This window comes from Phyllostomus hastatus, unplaced genomic scaffold (genome assembly GCF_019186645.2).
Source record: "Phyllostomus hastatus isolate PE091 unplaced genomic scaffold, TTU_PhHast_1.1 phas_contig_402, whole genome shotgun sequence".
In the NCBI taxonomy this organism is placed as follows: Eukaryota; Metazoa; Chordata; class Mammalia; order Chiroptera; family Phyllostomidae; genus Phyllostomus; species Phyllostomus hastatus.
In genome coordinates, this window is record NW_025333873.1 from 3976929 (window position 1) to 4004428 (window position 27500).

At 41.8% G+C, this 27500-nt stretch overlaps 1 protein-coding gene across 2 annotated transcripts; it reads right to left on the reverse strand.

Annotated features, from left to right (window-relative positions):
* On the reverse strand, positions 1-27418 carry HADHB (hydroxyacyl-CoA dehydrogenase trifunctional multienzyme complex subunit beta). Of its 2 annotated transcripts, none has more exons than XM_045844360.1 (16): positions 27265-27418; positions 24209-24283; positions 24054-24098; positions 21830-21929; positions 17086-17130; positions 13625-13724; positions 10139-10226; positions 8945-9132; positions 8454-8634; positions 7335-7456; positions 5297-5376; positions 5171-5218; positions 4407-4494; positions 3977-4051; positions 3081-3245; positions 1-565 (listed from the first exon to the last, which is right to left on the reverse strand). In XM_045844360.1, the coding sequence occupies exons 2-16, from the start codon at positions 24273-24275 to the stop codon at positions 530-532; spliced, it is 1428 nt and encodes a 475-aa protein (XP_045700316.1). In that variant the 5' UTR covers positions 24276-24283; positions 27265-27418; the 3' UTR covers positions 1-529. The 2 variants fall into 2 exon arrangements, with proteins under 2 accessions (XP_045700316.1, XP_045700317.1); XM_045844361.1 differs by lacking the exon at positions 27265-27418 and adding an exon at positions 27110-27255.
* Positions 27419-27500: the final 82 nt, after the last annotated feature.

Here is a 27500-nt window from a genome sequence, read left to right on the forward strand (position 1 = left end):
TTCTCTAATATGTCTCCACTTTATTAAGGTTAATCAACATAGTATTTATGTATCTAGACATTTACTGTAAGTTTTCAGTGATGTTTACATTCTGAATTATCTTTCCATAATTAAGTTAATTTAGGCACATTGGTTCGCATTTTATAGAAAATACTTAGCTTTAGGTCACAAATAGGAATGAATATAGTTTGCAAATGTTACAAAGATGATTCCAAATTTCAGCTAACCTCTTTCCCAAATTGCAACCACTTGTTTAGTCTTTAATAAAAATACAGAACAAAAACAAATGCTTAAATATAGCACGTGTGAGATTCTGGCGACTAAGAAATCCCTGAAGGAGCAGTAAGCCGTGATTACTGGAAAGCTCAGAACACTGGGAAGGCTTAATTGCGAAGTATTTAACGAAGGCCACAGATTTTGTTTTCCTAAGAGGTGCTAGGAACTACAGATGTCACTTAGTAATGCATTGAAATGGCATTGCCTCGTGTGAGTGTTGCACAGAAACTCCAGGCCACCGCTTCTCGATCCTTTACTTGGGATAAGCTTCCACGATCATTGCATGGCCCTGTGAAGGAAAGTGAGTCCATTAGAGCAGTGAACTAGGTAGGAGTCCAGCCAGTACAGAGGTATCCGAGGACAATGGGGAAAGTACAGGCTTTGGAGTTTGACGCTGGCTCTGCCATTCAAAAGCTGTGTGATCTTAGGGAAGCCATTCTGATCCTCAAGTCCATCTATAGGGGGAGCTCACGGTACACACTTCACTCTGTTCCTGTGAGCACTAAATTAAGTAGCATATAATATATACACACACACATTTCTATACATCCACATGCATGCATACGTGTGCACACCGCAGTCTGTCTAGCAGAGCTGGATTCCTAGCAGATGCTCCATAAGTGGTTGCTATCTAAATGAGAGGCCACGGGGGCTTTTTTAGCTGCACAAAAATAAACATAATATAAGGAATGCCAACAACAGTAAATTTCTAGATTAGAAAACTGAGGCTTTGAAAGGTTAAGTAACTCATCCAAATCCACAACGCTATTAAACAACAGGGCCAGGATTTGAAACCAGGTCCAGATGATTTCAAGGACTCTTCTCCACTACTCGACTCATATGCAGGTGATCCGAGGGCCCACGAAGGGAAGAAGATAGAAAAACCCCTGCTCCAGCACTCTGCACAGTGCTGTGCACCAGTCATCTCCCTGGCTGAAACCAAGCATGGACATTTATAATTTCGTGAATCTAAACCCTATCTGACATTCAGTCATTCTATCTTTTAGACTGTGCTCAAACCAGCTAATAGCTTAACTAACACCCTGCTGCTTGGTTCAATGCAATACCCATAAATGTTTATTAAGAAACGTGCTACAGGGTGTCTGCCCTCAATCGTACACACTATAGCTCAAACCAAACTGCTAAATACCTTGACACGGGGACAAGGGAACAGAAAAGAACAGGGAGGGAAAGGTTTGACTGGCTTTGGGTTACCCTAGCAAGGCCCACGATAAGGCAGAAATTTTCCTCTCCGGCTTTATTTAAAATGCGTTGGTTTCATGTCCCAAATCTTTCAGATTACTCCAGATGGGCTGTTCTCAACTAGAGGTAATTTTGCTCCTTACCCTCCCCAGAGGACAATTGGTAATGTCTGGAGACACTTCTGGCTGTCCCAGCTATGCATACATGGGAAGGGGGGTGTTGCTACTGGTATTCGGTGGGTAGAGACCATGCCAAACACCTTACAACACACAGCACAACCCCCCGCGACAGAGAAGTATGGCCCAAGATGTCAGTCCCGCCGAAGCTGAGAAACCCTGCTCTAGACTCCCAGGGACGGGCTCCTCCTCTGATCCAGTCACGCTCGGATTTCGTTTGACTCTCCAGGAACAACGCCAAACGTGGTCTGGTTTCTAAGATGCATCGCCCTCCTCCTCACTACACTGTAACCTCTAAAAGGGACTCGGCGTTTCTCTTTGTTCATCCACAACGGCATCTAGTATCGTGTTACTGATACTCCAGGCGCGAGACAAAACGGCAGGGAACGAACGCCACAAGCCGCAGAGCACGCGCCCGTTTGAGGCGGGCATGGCACGCAGCCGGTGCGCCAGCTGCCTTCCCCGCTTAAGCCCGGCACAGACAGGGAAGAGGGAGGGCTCTGGCTCTACCTGACGGTGGCTTTCTGTAAAAAAGTCACACGGGTTAAAAAAATGCTTTTCATCATGAAGTCTGAAACGTCCCAAACTACAAATAACTGACCCCTTGTTTCTTCAAAGTCTCTGAAGAAATGCCATAGAAGCTTAAAAATGTAAAATGTTTACACTTTTACATATCTTATTTATCTTGGTTAGCCACAGGAAGTTTCTGTAATCTGAAGGAAAAATCAAAGGTTTCCATCAAGGTTAAAAAAAAAAAAAAAAGATTGCAGCCAGCCTTCCTTTGGGATTTTGTTCCCAGAGGGAAATGCTGTAGCAGGTAGGAAATGGTACCTTCCTGTACTGCAAGTAAAGCAGGTAAAAAAAAATCTGTAGAATAATATAATTGCTCTCAGTTAAACAGCAATAAGTTATCCAGAGATAAATTAATTCTCCAATTAAGGTATTGTTCAATTCTCAAGAAAGACAGTTTACTTCCTGGAGAGATTCTGTAGATAAGTTTCATACAGGTAAGTGACTAGGCAAACGAATAGAAATTTATTCTTAAAGAAGAAAACAAATCAAAGTGTGAATAATGAGTAGTGAGGGAATTATAGGTAATCTAAGTTTTTTCTATATACTTTTATATTTTCCATAATTGCCATAAACAGCACATATTACTTTTATAAACAAAAAATGTAAGCATTATTTTAGGAAAAAAATAGCTTGGATTTAAATAGCATCTTCTTTCCAAAGTACTATCAGAATTAAAGTTGTGCCCCTCTCCCCCCCGCCTTAAATAATAGGCTGCTTCTTTTTTGGTTACATGCCATCAGAAATATTGCTCTGAAAATGCTTCAAAATAAACCGAATCAAACATTCTTGGATGAGCCTGTCTTCCCCCCACCCCCCCAAGACAATGACTTTCCAGAAGCTCCCGTGACGTACCTGCCCTCCAGCTGCGCATGCGGCCACCAAACCAAACTGGCCTCCTTCCTTCCGTAGTCTGTTGGCGGCTGCCATGACCAAACGGCAGCCGGTGGCTCCAAAAGGGTGTCCAAGGGACAGCGACCCACCCCAGTTGTTAAACTTCTCCAAGGGAGGAGTTCCAACCTGGCTCACATAAAAACAGACACAAATATAAAGATGAGTTTATTAAAGACAAAAATCAGACCATGCCCTTAGTAGTAAGAAGTAACAGAACTAGAGAAATAACTACAAGAGACATCACAAATTATTTTACTGCAAAAGAAAATTCTGGGTCAATTCTGAAAGTCAAGAGTCCATTTTCCTCCCTCTGTCCCTTCCTCCCTTCCTCCCTTTATTTTTTGATGAGATGTCTTCATAGATTTCATCTCAGTGCCCCCCATTTTTTTTTTAGATTTTGTTTATTTACTTTTAGAGAGGGGGAGGGAGGGAGAAACAGAAGGAGAGAAACATCAATGTGCAAGAGATACATTGACTGGTTGCCTCTCACACGCCCCCTACTGGGGACTGGGCCCGTAACCCAGGCAGCCCAGGGATCGTGCCCTGACTGGGAATGGAACCAGCGCCCCTTTGGTTCACAGGCCGGCACTCAATCCACTGAGCCACACCAGCTAGGGCCAAAATTTATTTATGTATTTTGTTTCTTTTTCATCTAATATTTGAATAAGAAGAACAAAAAACAACCTAAAATTTGACTTTAATTTTCTTCTAAAGAATTTTGCAACTAAGAAACATTAATGTAACACAAAATTCTCCACAGGAAAAGCTTCCCACCTCATATTTTTACTGGCAGGTAACTAAGCTCCAAATATTCAAGTGCTCTGGAAGGCCAAGCCTATTTTTAATCAGAAACTTACCTTGGCTTTTCTACCCATGTAGTTTTGTGCAAACCAATCAGAATCCATGGCTTTAAAATTAGCCAAAATCTGACCCTAGAAGGGAAAATAATTCAGTAAGGACCTTGTCATTAATGTCTCTCCAGGCCTCTTTTTACATGAGTTATCTAACTTTAAAGTTGAGCAAATTCTTAAATCAGTCTTCACTGAAAATCTTCTAAAGAAACAACTCGGTGCTTCAGAAGGGCGTGTAAGCGAGAGCCTCAAAAGGTGCGTTTCTACCCTTGTGCACGTGGCCCTAGCTTCTCGCCCTGCACCCACCCTGCCAGCAGTGTCAGCGCTTTGTTGACAAAGCTCCGCTTCCGCTTTATGTGCATTACCAACCACGCCTTGTGCTCTCCCACAAACCTGACTACACTTTTTATTACCATAGCTCTTTAACGTGACTTACTGAGAAAGCTTCATGAAATTCAAAAGCATCAATATCATTCATTGTTAATCCTGCCTTTTCTAGAACTTTTGGAGTAGCATATGTTGGTCTGAAAAGAAGAAAAAAGTACTTATGTTAGAACTTTAACTTGAACCGAAGAGCACATTCCCATTCCCCGAACTGAGCTTTACACAGGCGTTAGACGCTTCCTCTTGTTCACAGACTCTCCTGCACAAACATTCCGCGGTGGGGATACGACGGTGAACTAAACAGACATGGCCTCTGCTCTTAATGCAGCTTATATTCTAAAGTCAGGGCAACAGATAATAAACAAGTAAACAGTGAAGGAGAAAGACAAACTAATAATGTGAAGAGCCAGAAGGACAGAGTTCAAAGGGCGAAGCACAGGAAATGGCGTGGCCAGTTTGCAGGACACTGGAGGCCAGTCAGCGCACAGCCCTGTGAGGGAGGGGAGGTAGTGCAAAATGAGGAGGCTTTTGTAAAAGGCTCTTCTGAAGATTGTGTAGCAGAGTGTGTAGCAAAATTAAAAAATACTCACACGTGTTAATAAAAATGAATACAATGTTATATATAAAACTGTAAGTAGAAATTACAGGAATAAGTGGAAAGAATGCAAAACTATAAAATGATATCCAACATACAGGATTATTGTTTTTTTTAATCCAACACACGAATCAATTATGAATTCAGGGTTTAATATACTTTAAAATCTGTATAATAAATACTTCCGATCATAGTCCAAGGATATATATACTGCCACCTACCCGAGTAAAAGTTGATCCTTTGGATCTTGAGACACGTACACAAAATCCCTGGGTCAAAAATGGAGAGGTTAGCTCCAGTAATAAAATAAAGAAATCAGAGGCAATTTATTTAAACATTTACTTTACCTCAAATATGCCTTTGGCTTATAACCCATGGCCAGAGCTTTCTCCTCCGCCATAATCAGCATTGCAGAGGCACCATCGGTCTGAAATGTTAATCAGAACAACGATTTAAATAGTTCAGCCTGTCTGGAGGTCTCTCTACAGCCATCTCCTCTGCGTTCTGTGCCTGAGCCTGCCCGCTGGTTACAGTCATATGGTGGTTCCACCTGACAAAACCCCTTCGTTTTCTCCATCCAACATCCCACTTCACACACCCACACCACAGCGTGCTTGACCCCGATTTGGAAGATATTCCAAGCACCACAGTTACCACAATGGACAAAGAGAATAGGTATAAATATACACATATTTAGAAACATGTTTCTGTAATAAGCTTAAAGCAAAAGTTGTTCACTTTTGGCAGAGAATATCAATAATTTCATGCATTAAAACAATCTGTAATTTACTTTTTTAGCTGCTTTCTGCCTGTGGCTTCTAGGTGATATTCTCCTATTAATAGTCTCCAAAAGCAAACCAATGGGAGAAGGGAGCTGAGAACATTACAACCATGGTCTTCCCTCTTTGGACACAACTCATATGCTTTTTCCTAATTTATAATGGAGAAATTGGGGGACAAAGAGGTACCACTGAAAAAAAAAGTCCTTTACCAAGACTTCAAGAACTAAAAGGAAATCCAAAATTCCCCAGAAAAGGAAACTATTCTGTAGAATTTGTAAAATAACAACAATTTCTACTACATTTTAACATATTTTTATTACTCAGTAACCCTGAAGAGACCATGTGGGCGCCACCAGAGGGTGGCTGTAGAGTCTGGAAACACAGCTTACTGTACACAATGTACGGTTTATGGACATTACATTAGTCAACGCACCGCTGTGCAAATCTGCAGTGGACATGATGCAGTACACATGTCCAAAACCCATGTATCGGCGATGTACTGCCTCTGATGGTTTGTGTTTCTGGTTTTCAGTGAATAAGCCTGCACACTGCAGGAGTCATCACGGGGATGCAGATCTGCACGAGCGTGGCCCGCACCACATGGCCCCGTCATCCAGTTTGGTTTTGGAAATGATCATCTGACCAGGCCTTGACCACTCAGGCTTCACCAGCCGGTGCACCACCCTGCTGGAGCTCCTCCAGGCACCCTGCCCCTCGACCAAGGGCAGCCTTTACACAGTCACGTACCCAGGCCAAATGTGTCCAATGTTCGCCTATGTTTCTGGACATTATGTCCAGGGAGGGGGGATATGTTATAAAAGAAATACTGGCCAGGCAGACTATGTTCAGAAGGTTACGCCCAAGGTGTCAGGAGAAGGGAAACCACGTCCCTCAGGCAGAACGGAATGAACAGGGGTGATTTAACGAGGGGGAGCCAGAAAACAAGGACGGACATGAAGCCTCTTGCAAGTAAGTACAATAACAGCATAAGATGAGGGTGTATTTGTTTCACGATGGGAGAATGATTTGGGAGTAGAAAGCATCATCTCCTAACAATCAGAGCTGGAAGAGTCATCTTGTCACTCTTTCTGCTCACTTTCCATGTCTTACGAGACTCCCCAAATTCATATCCTGTGTTCCAAAAATGCCTTTCCACTCACATCTCCTTGATTTTGCATTCGCTATTCCTTTTGCCTAGAATGCCTTTTACACATTTCTTGAAATGGCTGGTACTCTTCCCTCAAGACCTGCCGCTCAAGTGCTGACCTCCCCCGAACACGCATTTTCTCTAACTGCCTGCGCTTACAGCCATCGCAGTGCGTCCCCACTCCATCCAGTCATCTGCTCCTTCTTCCTCCGGTGCCCAGCACAGGCACTCAGCATTTTTTGACCACTTAAGTGTTTGAGGACAACAGCCTTTTACATCAGAATAGTGGCCGGACCAGATGACTCCAGAGCCTTAAAAACTCGGATTCTATTTTAATATTATCATTTCAATGAATATATTTTTAAGCCTCTATTCTTACTACAAACAGACAGGCCTCCATCAGGTTTTCTATCGAGAGCACACACACATAAAAGTCACCAGGAAACACAGAGTTACCAGGAAGGAAGAATTCGCAGCTGTCACTGTGCCATAGGGCTTGACAAATGCAGGTTTCAGTTTGCCCATCTGCTCCAGGGAGGAAGGACGAATGCCATTATCTTTGGTAACTGTATCTCTTCCTATAAAAATATAAACTTTTTAACTCTAAGGAACTACAAGCATTATGTATCTTCTCTAGAGAAATACACTTTAAAAATGAGAACAGCCCTGGCTGGTGTGGCTCAGTGGACTGAGCGCCAGCCTGTGAACCAAAAAGTCACAGGTTTGATTCCCAGTCAGGGCACATGCCTGGGTTGCAGGCCAGGTCCCCAGTTGGGGGCACATGAGAGGCAACCAATCGATGTATCTCTCACACGCTGATATTTCTCTCCCTCTCTTTCTCCCTCCCTTCCCCTTTCTCTAAAATTAAAGAAATAAAATCTTTAAAAATAAAAAATAAAAATTACAAGAACAAATGAAATGTAAACCACACCTATTAGCTAAAAAGAAAGTCCTTTATAGTTATCATATTATCAAATTTTAAACTAAACCCTTAAAACATTTGGGAAAAAAATCTAATTTAACAAAAAGGGACACCCTATTTTCTTAAGACAGTCACTCACATTTGGCTATTGTATATAGAAATCATATGACTAAAGAAAAAATAAGCATGTACATAAGAACTAAAATATATCAGGAAGGTATAAAAGGAGATTCATATAAAAACTTCTCTCTTTAAAATATTTACCTATTGTGCCCTGACTGGTGTGGCTCAGTAGGCTGGGCATCAGCCCACAAAGCAAAAGGTCACCGGTTCGACTCCCAGTCAGGGCACATGCCTGGGTTGTGGGCCAAGTTCCTGGTTTGGGGGCATGCTAGAGGTAACCTATTGATGTTTCTCTCCCTCTCTCTCTCCCTCCCTTCCCTTCTCTCTAAAAATACATAAAATGTTCATCTATTGTTATACCATGAATTGAAGCTTGAGTCCACATTTAAGCATAAAGGCTGAGTGTTTTGGAAACAGAACCAACAGATGAACCGAAAAGTCATTTGGGGTCTTGGAGTTTCAGGGGCAACTCAGACCTCCCTAGCAAATATCATGAAGCCCCCTTCACGAAGGAGAGCGAACCGTTCTACCTGGTACTTTGAAGGGCACGATGTCGGAAAGGAGGCCTTCATCCTGTGCCTTCTTGGCCAGGCTATGCGAGCGCAGCGCATACTCGTCCTGCTCCAGCCGGGAAACTGCAAAGGCGGCAGCCAGCCGGTCTGCGGAGTGGCCCATGGTCTCATTGGTGGAGAACTCCGCCACTGCAGGGAGCTGGGGAAGGAGTGTACAGGACCAGGCACACCGTTACCGGTGTTACACCACACCCGGGGTTGTCTGGGGCAGTCAAAATCTGCTGTCCATCAAGACTAAGACAAGCAAAGCTCAATGGAAACAGGGCATCTCTAAAGAGGGCTCGCAAACTCAAATTTTCCAACCATTACCCCATTTTTTAACCAAAGAATTAACTGTGCCCTGTAACTACCAGAGCACAAGTGAACCTGCGCTGTCTCACCTAATTCTAAATCTCTGCATGAGCTGCTTTGGGAACACAGGTCTTTAGGTCAGAGGTCCCCAGCCTTACCTCGGGCGCAAGGAAGTTCAGTCTGAATTTGGAGATCAAAGACAGTCGCTGGCCCAGAGTCTTGGCCTTGTTGAGATCGAGCATCATCTTCCTCATTTTCCTTGAGTGGCGAATAGGGATGTCGGACATCAGCTCCACTCCGCCGGCCACAACCACGTCGGACTGGCCCGAGGCGATCAAGCCCACACCTACAGGCACAGGGCAATGCACACGAACGTCTTGTGAGAAGTTGAAAGGCCACTGATAGTTTAAGCTTTTCGATTTAAGAGTTGTAGGACAGTCATCAGCACTGTACAACATCTGTAATTAGGGTCTTCATCTTTTCAGAGGGATTAGGATGATTTTTCAAATGACTAAAAATACAACCAACGCACTAGAGAAAAACAAGTTCCATTCAGGCCTCACGAACATTCAGACCCGCTGGACCAACTCACAAACCAGAATCATACTCCAAACCAGAACCTTCAGCACATTTTAGATGCTCCCAGTTTCAGTTTTCAGATATTTTTACTGTAAAGAGAATTTTAATTTCTACAATAAGCCAAAGGAATTCTGGCTGTTGAAATGTAAGGCAGCCCCCTCCCTCTTTACAGCCACTGGCAAGTACTGCCGGAATGAGGAGTGACCGGTGCTGGGTGGGGTGGAGAGCCGCAGCCACTGACCCTGGCTTCACCCCCTGCTGCACACGGGGAGGCGGCCGCCTGGCCTTGAAGCTGCAGAGAGAACACGTGACTGCTACAACTCTCAGACTGCCTATCTCTTCACAATGACGATGCCGCAAAATGTCCCACAGTTTTACTCAAGTTTGCTAGGAGAATGTGTAACTAATAATAAAAAATGCCGAGCTGTGGGGGAAAGGAGAAGAGGCGGCTGTACTATCTGCGGCAGTGATTTCTCGCTGTGGCGATGGGGGATGGAGGAAGGCACAGTCCCCGGGGCAGAGCATCACTTCAGCGTCACCGGGCGTTGAAACTCAGGAGGTCACACACTATTCGTGCCTCAAATTCGGAAGTGCCTCCCTAGAAATACTCTCCTCCGGTTGATGATACAGAGATTTAAATATTACCTTGTTTTTTAATAAACACAAATTCAGAGATGTGCGTTTATCGCTTACTTCTGCTAAGAGTATTTTTTAACGATGGAATCAAAGACAAAAGAGAATTACCATGTGCCTCCTGCTTCCCCAAAACATACCTGTGGTCATGGCTTGATTGGAAGAGATGCAGGCCATGGTGACAGTGTGAGCAGGGGTCTTGTCGGAGAAGCCCGCGCCGAGGGCAGCCTTCAGGAGACACAGTGAAGGACATGACCGCGTTACTTGCAAATGGCGCTTTGAGCACTACTTCTCCATGTGCTCGGTCAGGGGAGGGTTTGAGCTTAATATTCTACACGGTAATATTTAAGATAAAATCGAGCCCGTTGCAGAAATGTTTTACTCATTTTTCACCTGGCTATTAATTGAGAATCACTCTGCAAAACTCTTGGCAGCAAGTTTCTAGTACGGTATACAAACCCACATCATGTCAGCTCATTGCCTAGCAACGCTTTGCTCAGAGCCTTCGAAGATATCAATACATAATTTGATTTTAAGGTTCAAATAAACCTACAGTAAACCTGTTAAGAACAGTTGATGAAATGGTAAAATACACCATAGGCTGGGGTCCCATGATCTGTGTTCCTACAGTACAAAGCCCTAGCAGCAAGAGCAAAAGTCCTCAAACATGAGAAAAATTCACAAAGAACTGACCACCCAGAAACAGAGTTCGCCCCTGCGTCCTGGGCCCCCCCGATACCCGTCTCCACTCAGTCAGCCCCTCTCACTGCCGCCTGCAGCCTCGGGCGGCACTCTGCAGCTCCGGTGTGAAGTCAAAGAGGGAAACCTGCCAAACAGGCAGGAGTTCACGCTGATGGAGGACTTTGGAAAAGTGCCTGAGCCACCAGTGAGCCTCTGACAAACACGGGTTAGACCAGTCAGTGCCTGGGAGAGAGAGCCGGCCAGGATGACACCAGGGGCTTCAAAGAGAACAACCGAGGGGCCTTGAGAAAAACTGAGACCCCATGTCAGCCTTACAAAAATGGCCTCCATTATGATGGCACAGTCAAGTTAACTGTGAAATGAGCACCTCTATTATTTTATTGTACTATTTATTGGGGATATTAGGCTGCCAATAAACCAAGAAATGCCTGGCTCCGTGGTTCATGTAAAAAATTAAAGAATAGGTACAACAATAAAATACTTTATATTAAAGTTTCACTGTAAAAATAACACTCTCAACTCCCCACACTCCACCACTATCATCACTGTTTACTATGAAATTCTAACAATAGGGGGGTTAATTTTTAGGGGACTTTTTCTGGAACTATTTAACCATCCTCAGAATCCAAACTCTCCTATAATTTGGTAAAATAAACATGTTTCCAAAGTCTATAGATTAAAGAGGTTCAATGTTACTTAACTGATTTTCACCTTTATATTTATACTATCTGTACACTCCCACAATCTCTAGAAATATAAATATGTTGACAGTTCTATACATGCAACATGACCTGACTCTGGTCTTTCCAGGTAGGTCTGATACTAAGTGACCAGCTGATTTTGCTGAAAACTACTCCCCTGCCAACTACACGTCGGCCGCTCCATGTAAACCAATCCAAAATGCAGAGAGAGGCAACTCTTCCGGGATGGGAGGAGCTTCTCAGTGGGGCAAGTGTAAAGGGCACTCAGGTCACAAGAGCCGATGCTCACGAGGTCCTTCCAAACCTGTGTGACAACACCCTTGGCCCCAGCTGACTGCCAGGACAGAAGGCGCTTTAAATAGAAGTGGTTGCTGGTGAGCCTTGTCCACGTGCTCCTGCTATTTAAAGCTGGAGTAGGCCTGACGACAAGCGTAGGCCCTAGACAGCACACTAAGGAGCAAGGGGAAAAGGCGCCTCTTAGTTAAGCGAGACAGCAGGGAAATATGCTTCAGTCAAGCCAGATTCACGTCAACTCAGCACCGGAAGTTTTTTGGGATTTCATATTAATTTTGTGTTAATACACACAATAAATTCCCAGAAAGTTATTTCAGCTTTTAGGTGACACATCTCCCCAACTGAATCTTGCCCTGCAGCCACTGCAAAAATTATCTGGCGTGCAAGCAACTGGTGTCAGGATAGGACAGAGAAAGGGAATCTAATCTAGCCCATGTCAATCAATAGCTGAGATCTGCATATGGATGTAAAGCTTCTAGAAAAATAATAAAGGGAGCCCTGGCTGGTGTGACTCAGTGGATTGGGTGCCAGCCTGCAAACCAAAGGACTGCGGGTTCAATTCCCAGTCAGGGCACATGCCTGGGCTGTAGGCCAGGTTCCCAGCTGGGGGCATGTGAGAGGCAACTGATTGATATTTCTCTTGCACAGCAATGCTTCTCTCCCTCTTTTCCACTCCCTTCCCCTCTCCCCAAACATACATACAATCTTTTTTAAAAAATGTGAAGGCCCATGGAAAACATAAAAATCAAAGCGGGGGCGGGGGGGGGGGAACCTCTTCCTGTTCTTACTTCCTCCCTGACTCCTGAACAATACACAGTTGATTTTTGTAGGCTGCAGTAACACCAGGCCCTCAGCAGTTAGAATGTCACTGACAGGTGAAAAGGTGGGGCAGAACAAACACTTCAGTCCTGCTCCTTTCCCCTTCTCTGCACTGACAGTGTGGAGTAACTGCCCTTAAAACTATACTGAACACAGTTACGTAGCAGACACAGAGCAGAAATAAAACGTTTGGCACACTGAAATGTGCTGTGAAGCCAACTTTATCCAAATAATACTTTCAAAGAGAAACAAAGCCACACAGGAGATGTGTTTGTACTATGCACCACGAAATGCCTATAAGACACATCACACAAGTTCCAAGGTCTGTCACTATCTTGGTTATCCAATAAACACTGCATGGAGTTATGCCAACTAGGGCAAAAGTAAACTCTCATAAAACAGTGTGTTAAACAGTTGACTTATGTGTCATTTAGTCAATGGAAACAAATGAATAAGCAAGGCTACTTGCAACAAAATCCATGTTATAAAATTAGCTCTTTGCAAAATGTTAAAATTTTAAGTTAATTAGAAGCCACGCTCTAACATTTATAAAAATCACATCAGCCACACTCTGTTATAATCTCTACTTTCCTAAGAAAACAGCTAGACAAATTAACATTTCCCCAACCAGCTCAAATAACTGATTTGATTTTTATATAGTATAAATATATACTAATAAAGTATAGTGTACATCATTTAGTTTATGGTATAATTCTTTTACATATTAGCAACATTCATTATTCAAGTTATAAAATCACATTGTAAATCAGATATAACTTTACTTAATGGATTTTAATTGTTAGAAAATAAGACTACAGATTTAATTTATCTATTTTTAGAGAAAGGGAGGGAGAAAGAGAGGGAGAGAAACACCAATATGTGGTTGCCTCTCACGTACCCCATACTGGGCACCTGGCCCGCAACCCAGGCATGTGCCCTGACTGGGAGTTGAACCCACGACCCTTTGGTTTGCAGGCTGGTGCTCAATCCACTGAGCCACACCTGCCAGGGCTGGATTTTAATATCTTTTAGAGAATACATTCTATTAGTGGAAATAAAATTGATTCTCCTATCAATCTCTTTAAACAATGTAAAGTTTGGTTTACTCACCTCTCTAGCTACATTGCTTGTTTTCACTTCCTGTATAACTGTGCCAAAGATGATATAATCGACAACTTCCTTTGGGACACTGGTCCGTTGCAACAAACCCCTGAGAGTGGAAGTCCAAAGCAAAGAAATAGTTAACACATCACGGTAGTGCAATAGATCATTTAAAACACTGCACTTCTTTCAAAAGGTTAAACCTTGAATACAAAAGAGCAGAAACTGTATCTTTTCCTTAATTTGACAAGCATGTGGCTGGCACCTTATCAAAGAAGAAATGAATGAGAGTGATTTAAAAAGTCAACATGTGATGCTCAACTGGCAGTGAGAAGTTATAAAGAATAAAAAATAATTTGGAATAGGAAAAAATAAATAAGTAAACACAGGAATAGTGGGAAACAGTATTCAGTAAAAAGAGACGAGACAAATATAAAACCAAAGAGAAGTAAAAATCCCAGATATGTTAATGTTTGTGTGTTAAATATAAAAGTGAAGTATCAATGTAAATATATACATATTTCTAGTTCCCTGCAGTGATAGAAACTAGCAGGAATAGGAATGAGCACACCCTGAATTCAGACTTGGTTCTGAACGCCATTCCCCGTTAAGGAATCAGAGCACTTTAATAAATGACTGAGACCGGGTCTAAGGAAGAGAAAGCATAAAGTGAACCTCATTGATCTCCTTGTGCTGGAAACAGGAAAGCACTCAAAGACTTTTGGGTCCATATCAAAAATAGGAATATAGGTGTTCAGATTTGTCAAAACTCATCACACTGTACCCTTAAAATTTGTGCATTTTATTAGGTGCAAATTATACCTCAAAAAAATAACATCATACTAAAAAAACAAAAGGGGCACAGGAGCCAACACGCAGGAATTCCGGCAGTTATAATGTGGGATAATCTGAGCTACTAAAAGAATAATGACTAATCTTGGCTATAACATAAGAAATAAATGAAAATCTGTAAGTCCTCATCATAAAAAAAAAGGGGGGGGATCTGTTCTTTATAGAAAAATACCAGCCAATAAATGTAGGTGGAATAACAGAATTGGAAATATCACAAATCTGTAATAACTGATTCAGGCAAAAATTAACAATAAATGCTAACACCATCTGGTGAAAGGCTGTCGGAGAACAGGACATTCACATGACACTAAGATGGCACTTTATAGGTTACTCACTAATTGCAAAGGGGAACATGCTACCTTATTTTTAAAATCTGAACACCACCGTGACCATGTGGCTAGATTTAGTATCACACCTCATGTGCCTCTCGATGGCAATACCCATGTGCTTTATTCATGTGCTACAAAAAAAAAAAAAAAAGTTTAACCTGAATATAATCAAGCCTTGAGATCTAACTTCCAGTTTACAGGAAATTCATAGAGGAAAATTAAATATCACCATGAGAAAATATGGAAAATAAGGGACATTTATAGTACAGCTAGCCTGGACTTTTCAAAAAATTATTGTCATAGGGAAGTGAGTGGAAGGAGAAAGAAATTTTCTAAATTAAAACAGACTAAAGAGACATATTCATCTTAGCTATGGTAACGGTAGCAGAAAAGGTCCTGCTCTTTGGAGATAAACACCAGAGTGTTTAGGGCTGAGGTATTTTTTTAAAAGATTTATTTATTTATTCATTTGTTTTTAGAGAGACAGAGAGAGAGGGAGGCAGGGAGGGAGAAAGAGAAGGAAACATCGATCCTCTCACACACCCCCAACCAGGGACCTGGCCCGCAACCCAGGCATGTGTCATAACCAGGAATCAAACTGTCAACCTTTCGGTTTGCTGGATGATGCCCAGCCCACTGAGCCACACTAGTCAAGGCATTTAGGGCTGAAGTATTAAAATGTTGACAATTTACTGTCAAATGCTCCAAACTATATGTTACAGATATAGCAAATACGGCAAAATGATAACAATGATTAAATCTAGGTGGAGGGTATATAAACATTCACTGTATTATTCTTTCAGTTTTATTGTACATTTCACATTTTTTTAAATAAGTTGAGGAAAAACTTGCCAATCGCCAGCCTGGGACTATAATTAGAAACAGGAAAATCACTGGCTTTCAGGAAAAGATCACTTTTATTTTTGATATGTTGAGCTTGAGGTAGCAAAGAAAGCAGGTCAGATTTAGAAATTTGTGAGTCCTCTACATAAAAAAAAAAGATTAAATAGATGAGATTTTTAAGAAAAAACATGTACACAGAGATATTCAAAGCTCTAAGGACTGAAACTTGCAAAATACCTTTAAAAAGAAAAATAGGAAGAATTCTAGTTTTGTTTTGTTTTTTGAAGTAGGAAAGAATCAGTCAGGGGCTGGAAGGGAAATCATAAAGGCATAATATTGAGAAGTCAAAGGGAGCCAATTTCAAGTGCATGTCAAATGCGACAGAATATAAAGAGACTGATGCCTGAGAAAAGACTGGTGCATTTAGTGATCACAAAGTCAGTGCCACTAAGAAAAGCTTCCAAAGTATAGTTACTGTAGAGCAGTGAGGATGGAAATGATCACTGTGAAATTAAGGAGAATAAATGGAGTAGCAACTGTTGCTTTCATTCTCTTTCTTTTTGTTAATCCTCACCCCAGGATATGTCTATTGATATTAGAGAGGAAGGGGGAGAAAGACTGAGAGAGTGAGAGAAAGAGAGACATCGATGTGAGAGAGAAACATTGATCAGTTGCCTCCTGTATGTGCTCCCACTGGGGATCGAACCCACAACCTAGGTATTTGTGTGCCCTGATCAGGAATTGAACTCGCAACCTTCTGGTGTACAGGTCAACAGTCCAACCAACTGAGCCACCCAGCCAGGGCTGCTTTCACTGATGCTTTAAATCTGGCAGGAACAGAAGAAAGAAAACAGATGGGCAGAAAGGTCAACTGAAGTTTCAAACTAGGAAAAAACCTATCGCTGGTTGAAGACACAAAGGCAAAAAAAGCACCTATGGAAAATAAATGAGATAATGCCTTACATCCATCAGCTGCTTCTATTGGGTAACACATGTGGCTAAAATTAAGAATAAATAGTCCTGGCTGGTGAGGTTCAGTGAATGGAGCGCCAGCCTATGAATAGAAAGGTGCCCGGTTTGATTACCAGTCAGGGCATACGCCTGGGTATGGCGTACCCAGGGTACATGCCCAGTCAGGGTACATGCCTGGGTTGCAGGCCATGACCCCCAGCTTTGCGGGCCAGGCCCCCAGTTAGGAGTGTGCGAGAGACAACCAATCGATGTGTCTCTCACACACTGATGCTTCCCTCTCTTTCTCCCTCCCTTCCCTTCTAAAAGTAAATAAATAAAATCTTTAAAAATAATAATAATAAATGAATCTTATAAAAGCTAGTGTTTTCTTATCACATAAAAGTTAATATATCCTAGATATGTGAATTCTATTAGACACGCTGTTTCAAGTGAAAACTGAAAACAAGTGCTTTTACTGAAACTGCATTTACTTACGAAAGTGCTGCTCTAGCCAAATCATGTGGCATCTGGTCTTTGTATCTGGGGAAAGAAAATAAATAATTTAAACCCAAAGCCTAGAGTTTTATTAAATTTTTTCTCCATTCTATTTGAGATGCCTAAAGACATCCTCTAACCTATGCTGCTGCACATGCATTTATCTTTACCATCTAAGGCAGCCCAGCTCTTCAAATGAAGATACAGTGTGGCCTGCTACCTGTCATCCTTAGAAATCTGGCAAGGCTTAACTCTGACGGAGCAAAGAATCAAAAGCAACCTGCCCAGTATGTTATTATTCAGCATGACACACGTTAAATATTCTTTAAATCCCACCTTTTGAGTTCTCCTGTTTAAAATAGTATTTACTCATTATTTATTTATTTAGTGATGCCTACAGGGGCATGAAAGATATATTAGGACATTTCAAGGAATGTTTTGTATTGAAGTAATCTGAGATTTACAAAAAAAAAAAAATGGAAAGATAGAACGGAGTTCCTACATACCCTTTACTCCTCTACCTCAAATGCTAGTATCTTATATGACCAAGAGGCACTCGTCAAAACTAAGAAATTAACACCAGTGTAATGCATTCACTAAGCTACTTAACTTGATCTGCACCTCACCAGTTTTTCCACTAACACCCTTTAAATGTTCTGTTCCAGAATCTAATCCATGCATTTTGTTGTCGTGCCTCCTTAGTCTCCTCCAATCTGTGAGTTTCTCAGTCTTTCCTTGTCTTTCATGACCTTGACACTTGAAGATTAGGGGTATGGATTTGGGAAAAGAACATCACAGAGGTAAAGTGCTCTTCTCACTGTTTCATATCAGAGTGTGCATACCATCAATATGACTGATTAATGGCAATGTTAACTTGGCCAAGGTGGTCTTTGCTAGTTTCCTCTACTATTAATATTTTCCCCTTTCTTTTCTCAATTTGTTAGAAGTGAATCCCTAGTCTGGTCCTCACTCAAGGGGAGGAAAATTAAGTTTCACTTCCTAGTGGCAGAAGTAACAGAGAATCTGTGAACATATGTTAAAATCACCAAGCCCTGGCTGGCGTAGCTCAGTGGATTGAGCGCGGGCTGGGAACCAAAGTGTCCCAGGTTCGATTCCCAGCCAGGGTACACGCCTGGGTTGCAGGCCATAACCCCCAGCAACCGCACATTGATGTTTCTCTCTCTCTCTCTCTCTCTCTCTCTCTCTCTCTCTCTCTCTCTCTCTCTCTCTCTCTCTCCCCCTTCCCTCTCTAAAAAATAAATAAATAAAATATTTTTTAAAAAAATCACCACAGTAATTAATAAATATTCGGGGGAGAGGGGTAGAGGCTACGCTACCTTTTTTCTTCTCAGGGTTTCTCATCAGCTGATTTTAGCGTTAATTCACAGACCCTGCTCGCAGCAATTACTATTGTGGTGTTCTAATGCGGATTCACTTATTTTCCCATTCCTTCTATATTTCTTCATTGAAATCCTTCTGTAAGGAAGATTTATCTTTCCCTCTCATTTATTTATTTACCCAATCATGTATTTGTGACAGATTCGACTCACAGATATTTATTTTATTCTTTGAGTTATGATACAATACTATCAAAATTCATTTTATTGATCAAACTGTTCCAGGTTTGGTCACTGGAAATTATTTCAGGTTGGTCTTGTGTCCTTTTTGACCTTTTGACTTGCAGCCATCCTTTTTTTTTAAGCACTTCTTTACATTCTGGCACAACGAAATGTTCCAGGCTGCTCCTGCACTTCCTCTGGCCGCGGCCTAGTCCTCCCTCTAGGGAGTCAAGTTCCTTAACTCTGTGCGTTTGTCTAAATCCTCCTTACTTTTAAGTCAAATATTTAACCATTAGATTGAATTAGAAGATTGACTCTTTAAGTTCCTGGAAATTAAAACCTAAGAATCCAAAATGGTTTTATTTTCACTGTGAATCACAAAAGAATCATTAGTAGTTTTCCAATTTTTTTCCAATACCCTCAAATTTAGACCAAAATAATTTGGGGAAAAGTTGTGTCATTTTTTTAAACCATAAATTATTGTCTTCCAGTCTTCATTCTCATGCTCCTGCACCCCTCTCCCCCAGGATGACTGACAGACTCTCACATGGCCCTTCTGGAGTCTATTCTTAGGAGTGTTTCCCAAACGCCTCCCCTCTTAGAAGTACCTGTTCTAACAAATGTCACTCCAGGTGAAAGCAAAGTTTCTTCAAATTGAACATAAAAAGATATTTTTCCATCTAGAAAATTATCTTCTGGTATAGAAGACTTTTTTGTGACCTCAATTATAGCACCAATAATATACCTAAACTATGTGACTTCTTCATAAATTTCCCCTCTACATTATTTTAGTCACTTTTATTGTTTACATGAACATTGTCTTAAAATTTTTATTCTTCCTTCCCTGATGCGGACACTGGCCTGCAGTGTCCGTGGCATTATGGATGAGATATGAAACAAATTCACACGGACTACCGAGTCCTGTGGAGGAAAAGGGACTGCGTGGCCACTCTCTCAAGAGGAGAGCACCTCGACAATGCCCTAGACAAGCTTTTATTGGGTTCAATTTGCACAGGAATAAAATTCATCAATCATTGTCAAGCAGAAATGATTAAACAATAGATAACATTCAGAGAACTCTGAGGGCTTATTCTGAGTCAGGGTCAAATAGCTAAAGGGCCATAAAACTTTGAGGAACACACTCACTTCCTCCTTGGCCCCTTATTATTTATATTGAGGGTATTAGCAAGGTAGGTTTCATAGGATTTTATGCATTCTTTCTTAGGCCTGATTGCCCTAGGGAACCTGCCCTTCCCAGCACAGGGCTGTACCCACCACCAGCATTGTTTCAGGCTTAAGTCAGGGAGGGGAAGTAAGGCAGCCAAGAGATTAGAAGACTTCTTGCGGACAGAATGAGGACTCAGGCTATGTCAAAGCCGAGGGGCGAGGGTCCATCACCCCTTTTGCTATAGCCCCCCAAGTCCTTTCCTGGGGGCCCGTGATCGTGTCTGTCTTAGATCATCCCTCCCTTGAGGAATCTTACTCGTCATTGGCTAACTGATCAAGCACTGGGGGCCAGGCAGGGTGAAGTAAAAGGAGCAGAGGCAGAGCCCCTGCCAGGGAGATAAACTCTGTCTCCTTAGTGGCTTATGGTCAGAAGGTAACTCACTCAGCCTTAGCCACGGGGGGTTACAGCTCCTGAAACCAGGCAGGGCGGTTCCCAACACTTCCCTATTAACTATCATTTCTTATATTAGTCAAAGTTTATTCTCTCTACCACTAAATTGTTCATAAATTTTGTTTTCAATCAGGATCCTGAATTAAACTACAACATAACAATAAACAACAAATGGAACAAAGCCTATACTAATGTGCTGAATACCACAAATCAACCTTTCTGCAATTACTAATTACCAAAAAACAATGTTTAAATAATTTAGCTGAGCGTGTTCATATTTTTAACAGCCAGTAAAACAGTCATAATAAACATCTACACAGTAAACAAACAGCCCTTTCAAAAAAATGTCTTCCTAGCCAAGAACTTTCTCTTGACTGAACTTTCTTTTTACTGCTGAGTACCAAGAGTATCCCATCTCCTTACTTTCCTGCTGCTAAAGTTTCAGAGTCTTACTTTTACTGCTGTGTCACTGCAGGAGATTATAGAAACACTGTCAAATGGGTTATTATATTGAAAAAAGATGGTAAATAAAACGTGCCACCGTTTTCTCATACCATTGCTTCTATAAGAAAATACTCTCTAGGTACTAAGTCACTGGTTTAAAAATGTTTACTGTCTGTGGATGTATCTACACACACACACACACACACACAGGCAGGTATGCATCTTCCACAATTAATGGTATTATACATGCTGCTCAGCATCTTGCTTTTTTACACTTATCTTCAACATCTTTCCACATTAGTACATAAAAATACGTCTCCTTATTCTTAGCAGATGCCTAACATTCCCCAGCGTGTTGTTAAATGTGTTACCAAAATCTGTGATCAGCTTTGGACAGACTAGACCTCACTTGGGCACAGAAAAGTCTAAGAACAGCAGTTTGGTTCTAGGGAATTCCTGGGCTGGTCTAGCATTGTTCTGGTTCTGTTAATATATTCTTGGGGTTGTGCTATGTCAGGGTTTGGACCAGCCCATCAACTCCAATTCTGATCATTTCCAAGAAGCCAAAGCAGTGGATGAATGGCCCTTCAGAATGCCCATGCGCCCATGTCCTCGGTATTCCAATTTCTGAAGAAGCACAGAAACAATGTACTCATCTCCAGACAGGAAAGGATATCTCTGCTGGAAGCAAGCTATCGGGACCCACACTAGGTTTTCAAAGCAGGACTAGCTCAGCCTAACACTACACAAGGCTTGTTAAAGGATGAAAAATAAATGTGCCATATTATTTCACCACTGGCTTGACTTATTCTGTATTAATTTCTGAAAATGTTATCTATATATTACTTAGTCCACTAACCACGATATTGCCTACATTTACAAAGACCATTTTTAAAAATGCCTTAAAAGAAGAAATAAATAGATTATGTGAGGTGAGGGATGTATTAATTAACTTGACTTTGGTGATCATCACACAATGTACATTAAATTATCACATTGTATATCTTTAAAAAAAACCCATAGCCTAAAAAAAAAGAAAAAATCACAGCCTAAATTGATACAGTTTTTATGTGTCAATAATACGTCAACAAAGTGGGGGGAAGAACAATCATTTTGTACGTACGAAGTGCCTGACAGCAAAAAGGGAATGCGAACACCATCAACCACCACGATGTTTCTCAGGTTGGGTTTTGCCAAGGTTTTCTTCGATTTAGGCTGGGCAGCTTTAAGAGAAAGTTCAAAGAACTATTAGTTAACATATATTAAGTCAGAAGACCTTTTACATTTCTTAAGAGACCTTCTATAAAGAATCACATTATTCAATGCCATTCAGCAAACCACTTCTATATACGTGTGTGGTTGTGTACGCGTAAAGACTAAGAAATTGAGCAACATTTTTGAGTTTGCAAATAATATTTAAGGTAAATACACAGATTATACCTAATGATGAGGGTATGTATGCCATTAATAAAATTGTTTCCTTTTATCAAGTGTTTAACAATCTATTGATATCAATATCACACTGAGCAACCCATTTGACAAATAAGCCCTTCCTTAATATTAGAATCAAAATAACTGATGTTGTTAACTCTTTACATAGCTTAATACTCTTGCTTTTCCATAAAGATATATAGTATTGCTGTGAATGAAAAGGAAGGGGTAACACAAGAGATTTTAGAAAGGAAGGTATCTTGATGACCAATCAGATATAGAGAGAAAGAAAAAAGGAAAACAAGATTGTAAACAAATCTTAGAGACTAAGAAAACCTAGCTACTCTATGCTGGAAGAAAGATGATCTCATGTTTAAACACGCTACTTTTAAGGTGATGAAGAGACACACAGGAGGATATGTCCACCTGACAGGCAGCTAGAGATGCAAAACTAAAGCTCTGAAGAAAAGGGAGGTGCAGATAGGACAGCCATGACATATGTGCAGCTTTGTACAGACAAAAAAGGGAGAGACATATTTGGAAATGCCTGCTCACCCACAGCCCCCTCTAAAGGGTGCTGCCCTGCTACAGTCCCTGCCAGAAGCAGCCACACACACCGTGTCCCTAAGTCCAGAGCAAAGCTGATCGGAGTCAGGACGGGTAACGGACCCCCAAAAGTCAATCCGCAGAGTAGTCCCACGTCATCCACCGAGAAGTGATAAGCTATGCCCATCAGACTCTTTCTCTGAGTCTGTTAGTTCTATTCTATTTAGGCTGTTTTGTTCATATTTTGAACAAGCAGTCACTACCTTAAAAATAAGGAGACTCAGGCAATTCTAACAAAACTAGAATTACTGGGGTTTTTTTAAGACAAAGAAACTAAAACATAAGGAAGTAAAGTGACCAGCACGAGGCTACATTACCCAGAAAAAGGAAGAACTGAACCAGGGCAGAGGCCTTCTAAGCCCCAGTGAGGTGCTTTTTCTACTAAGTTATCTGTCATCCCTGATAAAACCAAAGCCAGAAGCAACAGGTTGACACACACCTGGTAAGGAGAATACAGGATGAACTTGTTAGGGCGTTTTTAGCCTTGGCCAATGAGGATACATGCCTACAGCAGGTTCTGCAAAATATGTTTTCAACATGAAGATGTCTAATTCACTGGGTTTACCAAGTGCCTAAATGGCCATGTAAAAATCGACAAATTTCCTTACTTTTTCATTTCATTACTTCAAACATTTCACATTGACCAAACCACCTTTTTGTATTACCTAGTTTCCCAGTTGTCCCTGTTTCAAGAATGCATCCTCTTGTATATGGGACAAGAAGATATATCCTTTAACAGAGAAGCCTATCACTAATTGCAGGTTTAAAATGTTAACTTGTGACTCAACAACAGTCTCAAAGGTGTTAGCTAATCATCTCCAGGACTGACAGCCAATGGGTGGTGAATAAACTGACCAGCAAGGTTCAGGGAACCTCCGTAACTCCATCGGCTCCAAACCCCTGAGTGCAGCCTCCTGTCACCGACCTCGAGCCCACCCCTACACCACGCATCACCATTACTGATTGGCCTTACATTATTTTAATTTAAGAGCAATAGTGATATTCATGTTGCTCATGAAAGGGGGAAATCTAGCAAATTAGTTTTGGTTTTCATTCAGAATTCGCAAATCTAGAATCTAACATTCAAATCAGAAATGTTTTGGGCCCTGGCCAGGTAGCTCGATTGGTTAGAGTATCATCTCTACACGCCAAGGTTGCCCTTCCGGCCCCAGTGAGGGCGCATACAAGAATCAATCAATGAATGCATAAACAAACAACAAAGTGATATTTTTCTCTCTCTCTCAAATCAGTACATTAAAAAAAATTAAATAAAAATTATTCAGAGATGTTTATTTTACAAATTACAGTACCTGGTGCTGCTTGTAGCTGGGAGGAACAGCTTAGAGGTCTTACAGCTGGAAGACAAAATAAAGTGTTTACCAAAAAAAATGCAATTCAATGTCTGTGTAAGATGCTTACAAATCCAAACCTAATGTTAAAAAAGAAAAGAACAAACTCAACTTACAAAATCTGAAGGCCCATTGTGATGTGCTGGGAAGGGTTTTAAAAGTGTAAGTCAAGATGGAAGTCATGATGAAATCTGAAAAGGACAAACACATGTCCCGGGTTATTCAAGTAATTTGCAGCTATATTGTAATCCACGATCTCGGATAACCTCACCCATCACTACTGTAAAATGCTGTAAAATTTCATCTATTACCAACTATCCTTCCTCTAATATTCTTATAACTACACCGACAGAGCTTTCATAGTACACAAATCACTATTCTAAGCATGAACTTCTAGTCCTAACAATGACCTGTGAAGTAGGCGTGATTATTGCCCCTCTGTTAAGGGATGAGAAAATTGAGGCACACAGGGATTGGCAACTTGCACAAAGATCCACAGTAGTAAGAGGCAGTAGCCACCAATATTAATCTCCTGATTTTTAAGTTTGTATTGTGGTTATACAGAATGCCTTGAGGTGTGTTTGTATTTCAAGGGAATACACACTAAAATATTCAAGGATGGTGTGGTACAACGTCAGCAACTTACTCTCAACTGCTATAAGAAAAAAACTCACGTACTACACTTGCTACTTTTTTATAAGCTTGATATTGTCTCAAAATAATGAAAATATAAAGCCCTACTATAGTAGCAGATCATGAAATACTGTGAAGCAGTTTCAAAGAAAAATGAAACATGATACATATATATACACTGACATGTAAAGATATCCAAGATACATGGAGTAAATGAAAAAATAAGCTGCAACACAGCATGTACAGTGAGACTCCCTATGACACAGACAAAAAATTAAGTCCATGAGGCTGAGTCTATACATGGGAGGGATAAAGAGGGGCTTTCATTTTATATTCTTCTGACTTCTTAAGAATTTTTACAATGAGTGTTTTTTTTACGTACAGTACAGCTCGTTTTATTTAAAATCTACATTTAAAAATGATCAAAAACTACATATCAAAATGTTAATAATTGTGGTCTGAGTGGTGGAATTATCGGTGTATTTTTCTTCAGACTTTCCCATAGTTTCTGAAAAAAAAATTACACAGAATATACATTCCATCAATAATAAAAAATTAGGAGAGATTTCAAAAGAAAAAGGGAATAGGCAAACTACCCTATGGGAGGGCTGACCCTTGTCATTCGCTCTAGACTTTACCAAACAGACATTTTAGGAAACAGACCCAAGGATTTGGGGGGCGTGGAAACTGCAGTCTAAGGCCCTACTGAGTGTGGTGCTACGGAAAGCTGAACGAAGTTGCAGGGACCTGGGAACAAGGGAAGGAAAGAAGGGGCTAGGCAAGTAAAGAAGACAAGATGAGCTGCCCCGACAGCTCCGGGTTACGCTATCATTAAGACACGATGTAATGCTCAAGAGCACAGACTCTAAAGCCAGGCGGTCTAAATCCAAATCAGGGCTCCACCCTAGTTGTATGACTTTAAACAAATTACTTAACCTTTCTCTGTTTTAGAATTAAGATAATTCCTCTGTAAAATGCATCTGTAAGATGTAGATAATTCCAGTACTTACTTTATAGGGTTGTTATAATAAATTAATATATGTATAAAAACACTTAGAATAATACCTGATATAGTAAGGGGCATACATGTGTTTGCTATTAATATTAGTGGGTCGTGTACTTGGTTTCCCTCTATATAAACCATAGCGAGAAACATAACATTTCTGCCTTGATGTAGTTCACTATTTATTGAGAATACAGGGAACGAAAAAGTCATGAGCCAAACTATATAACACATGGGCCTTTAGCTAATAACAGTTATTCCATTTTTAAAGAGCTGCAGAGCAAAACAAAGCAATTTATGACAAGCAGTCAATGGGGGTTTGCAAAGCCTAAGCTATTCACTATCTGGCTCTTTACAGAAAAAGGCTGCCACCCCTGATCTGAATCGAAAGTGCCACAAAAATCTTATCAGTTAGAGGGCCTTTGGAGTCACCCAGAATCCTTTCTGGAAAAGTAAATAATCACGGGTCATCCCATTTCTGTCAACAGTGCCCAGAGTGATGCAGAACTCGCTATTTGACCTGAGTTTTAAAAAGAAATCTCTCTTTCCACACTTTTTTCAGCCTCAACTTCCCTGCCAATTCCCCCTGCCCCGTCTCGCTTCCTCTCGTGTGGAACTTTCCATGTGCTGAGCAGTGAAACGCAGATTTATGTCTGCATCCAGCCGCCGCCTGCCACCTACCAAAAATTTACATAAACTCCCTGAGCCTCCCAAATTTCATCTCGAAAGTCCAAATAACAATAATTCTAGAACTGTGCGGATTAAGTGAGATGTCGTGAAAGTGCCCTCCATGCTACTTGCTTTGGGAATCAATCAGCGAATATGAGGACTCAAGACCATCTTCCCAGAACAAAAATAGCCACTGTGCAATTGCAGAGCTCCTGACTAGAAGTTGGTAGACCAAGGCCCTAGTCCTGTTTCTGCCACCTGCGGCCACGGGTAAAATCACTCCCTGCCATTCAGGGGCTTGGGTTTCCTCAGCGATGAAGTGAAGGGGATGAACGACCAGATAAACACGCGGCCAGGTCCCTTCGAGGATGGAAAACCCTCTGAAGCGCTGGATACGTTCCTCCGAAGAGGATGCGGGGATGTCTCCTTCGAGGATCGAATCCCGAAAGGTCACAGGAGCCGGTCCCACCCCTGGCAGCAGGAATCCGAGTAAACTGGAGAGACCGGCTCTGAGCCTCTGCGGCCGCTATAAGCAAAGCAGGGGAAACAACAAACACCGCCGCGCAGCCCTGCGCTGTAAGCCGACACACACACACACACAGCGAGGAGTTCGTTCACAGGCGGCGGAAAATTAAAACCCAAGTGACGCCGCCGCAGGGAGCTACAGACAGAATGCCCCATTCCCCGCACTAATCGATTTGGTCCAGGAGACCTGGGCCAGCCGAGGAGCTTCCTTCCGCTGGCTGGAGCCCCACTCCTCCTGGCAGGGGAGGCGGCTGCAGGCAATAGAGCAGCAGGTGCGGAAAACCGCGGATCTTGCCGAGGGGAAGACGCCGGGCGGAAAGCCGAGCACGCCCTCGGTCTCACCTTCGTCGACGTCTGCTCAAGCTCCTGCCGCTGGCAAAGTTCTGACCCAAGAGCCAGAACGCAATGGGACCAAGAGGCGGGTCCTGCCGGGAAAGGACCCCTCACCCCCGCGGGCGGGTTCCGCGGATTGCGCTGGCCTTTGGGCTGCCCGTCGGCTGCCTGACTGGAAAACCCCACACTGTGCCGTCTGCTCGATGGGCCTCCTTTCTTCCAGCGGAGAAAGAGTCTTTTACGCT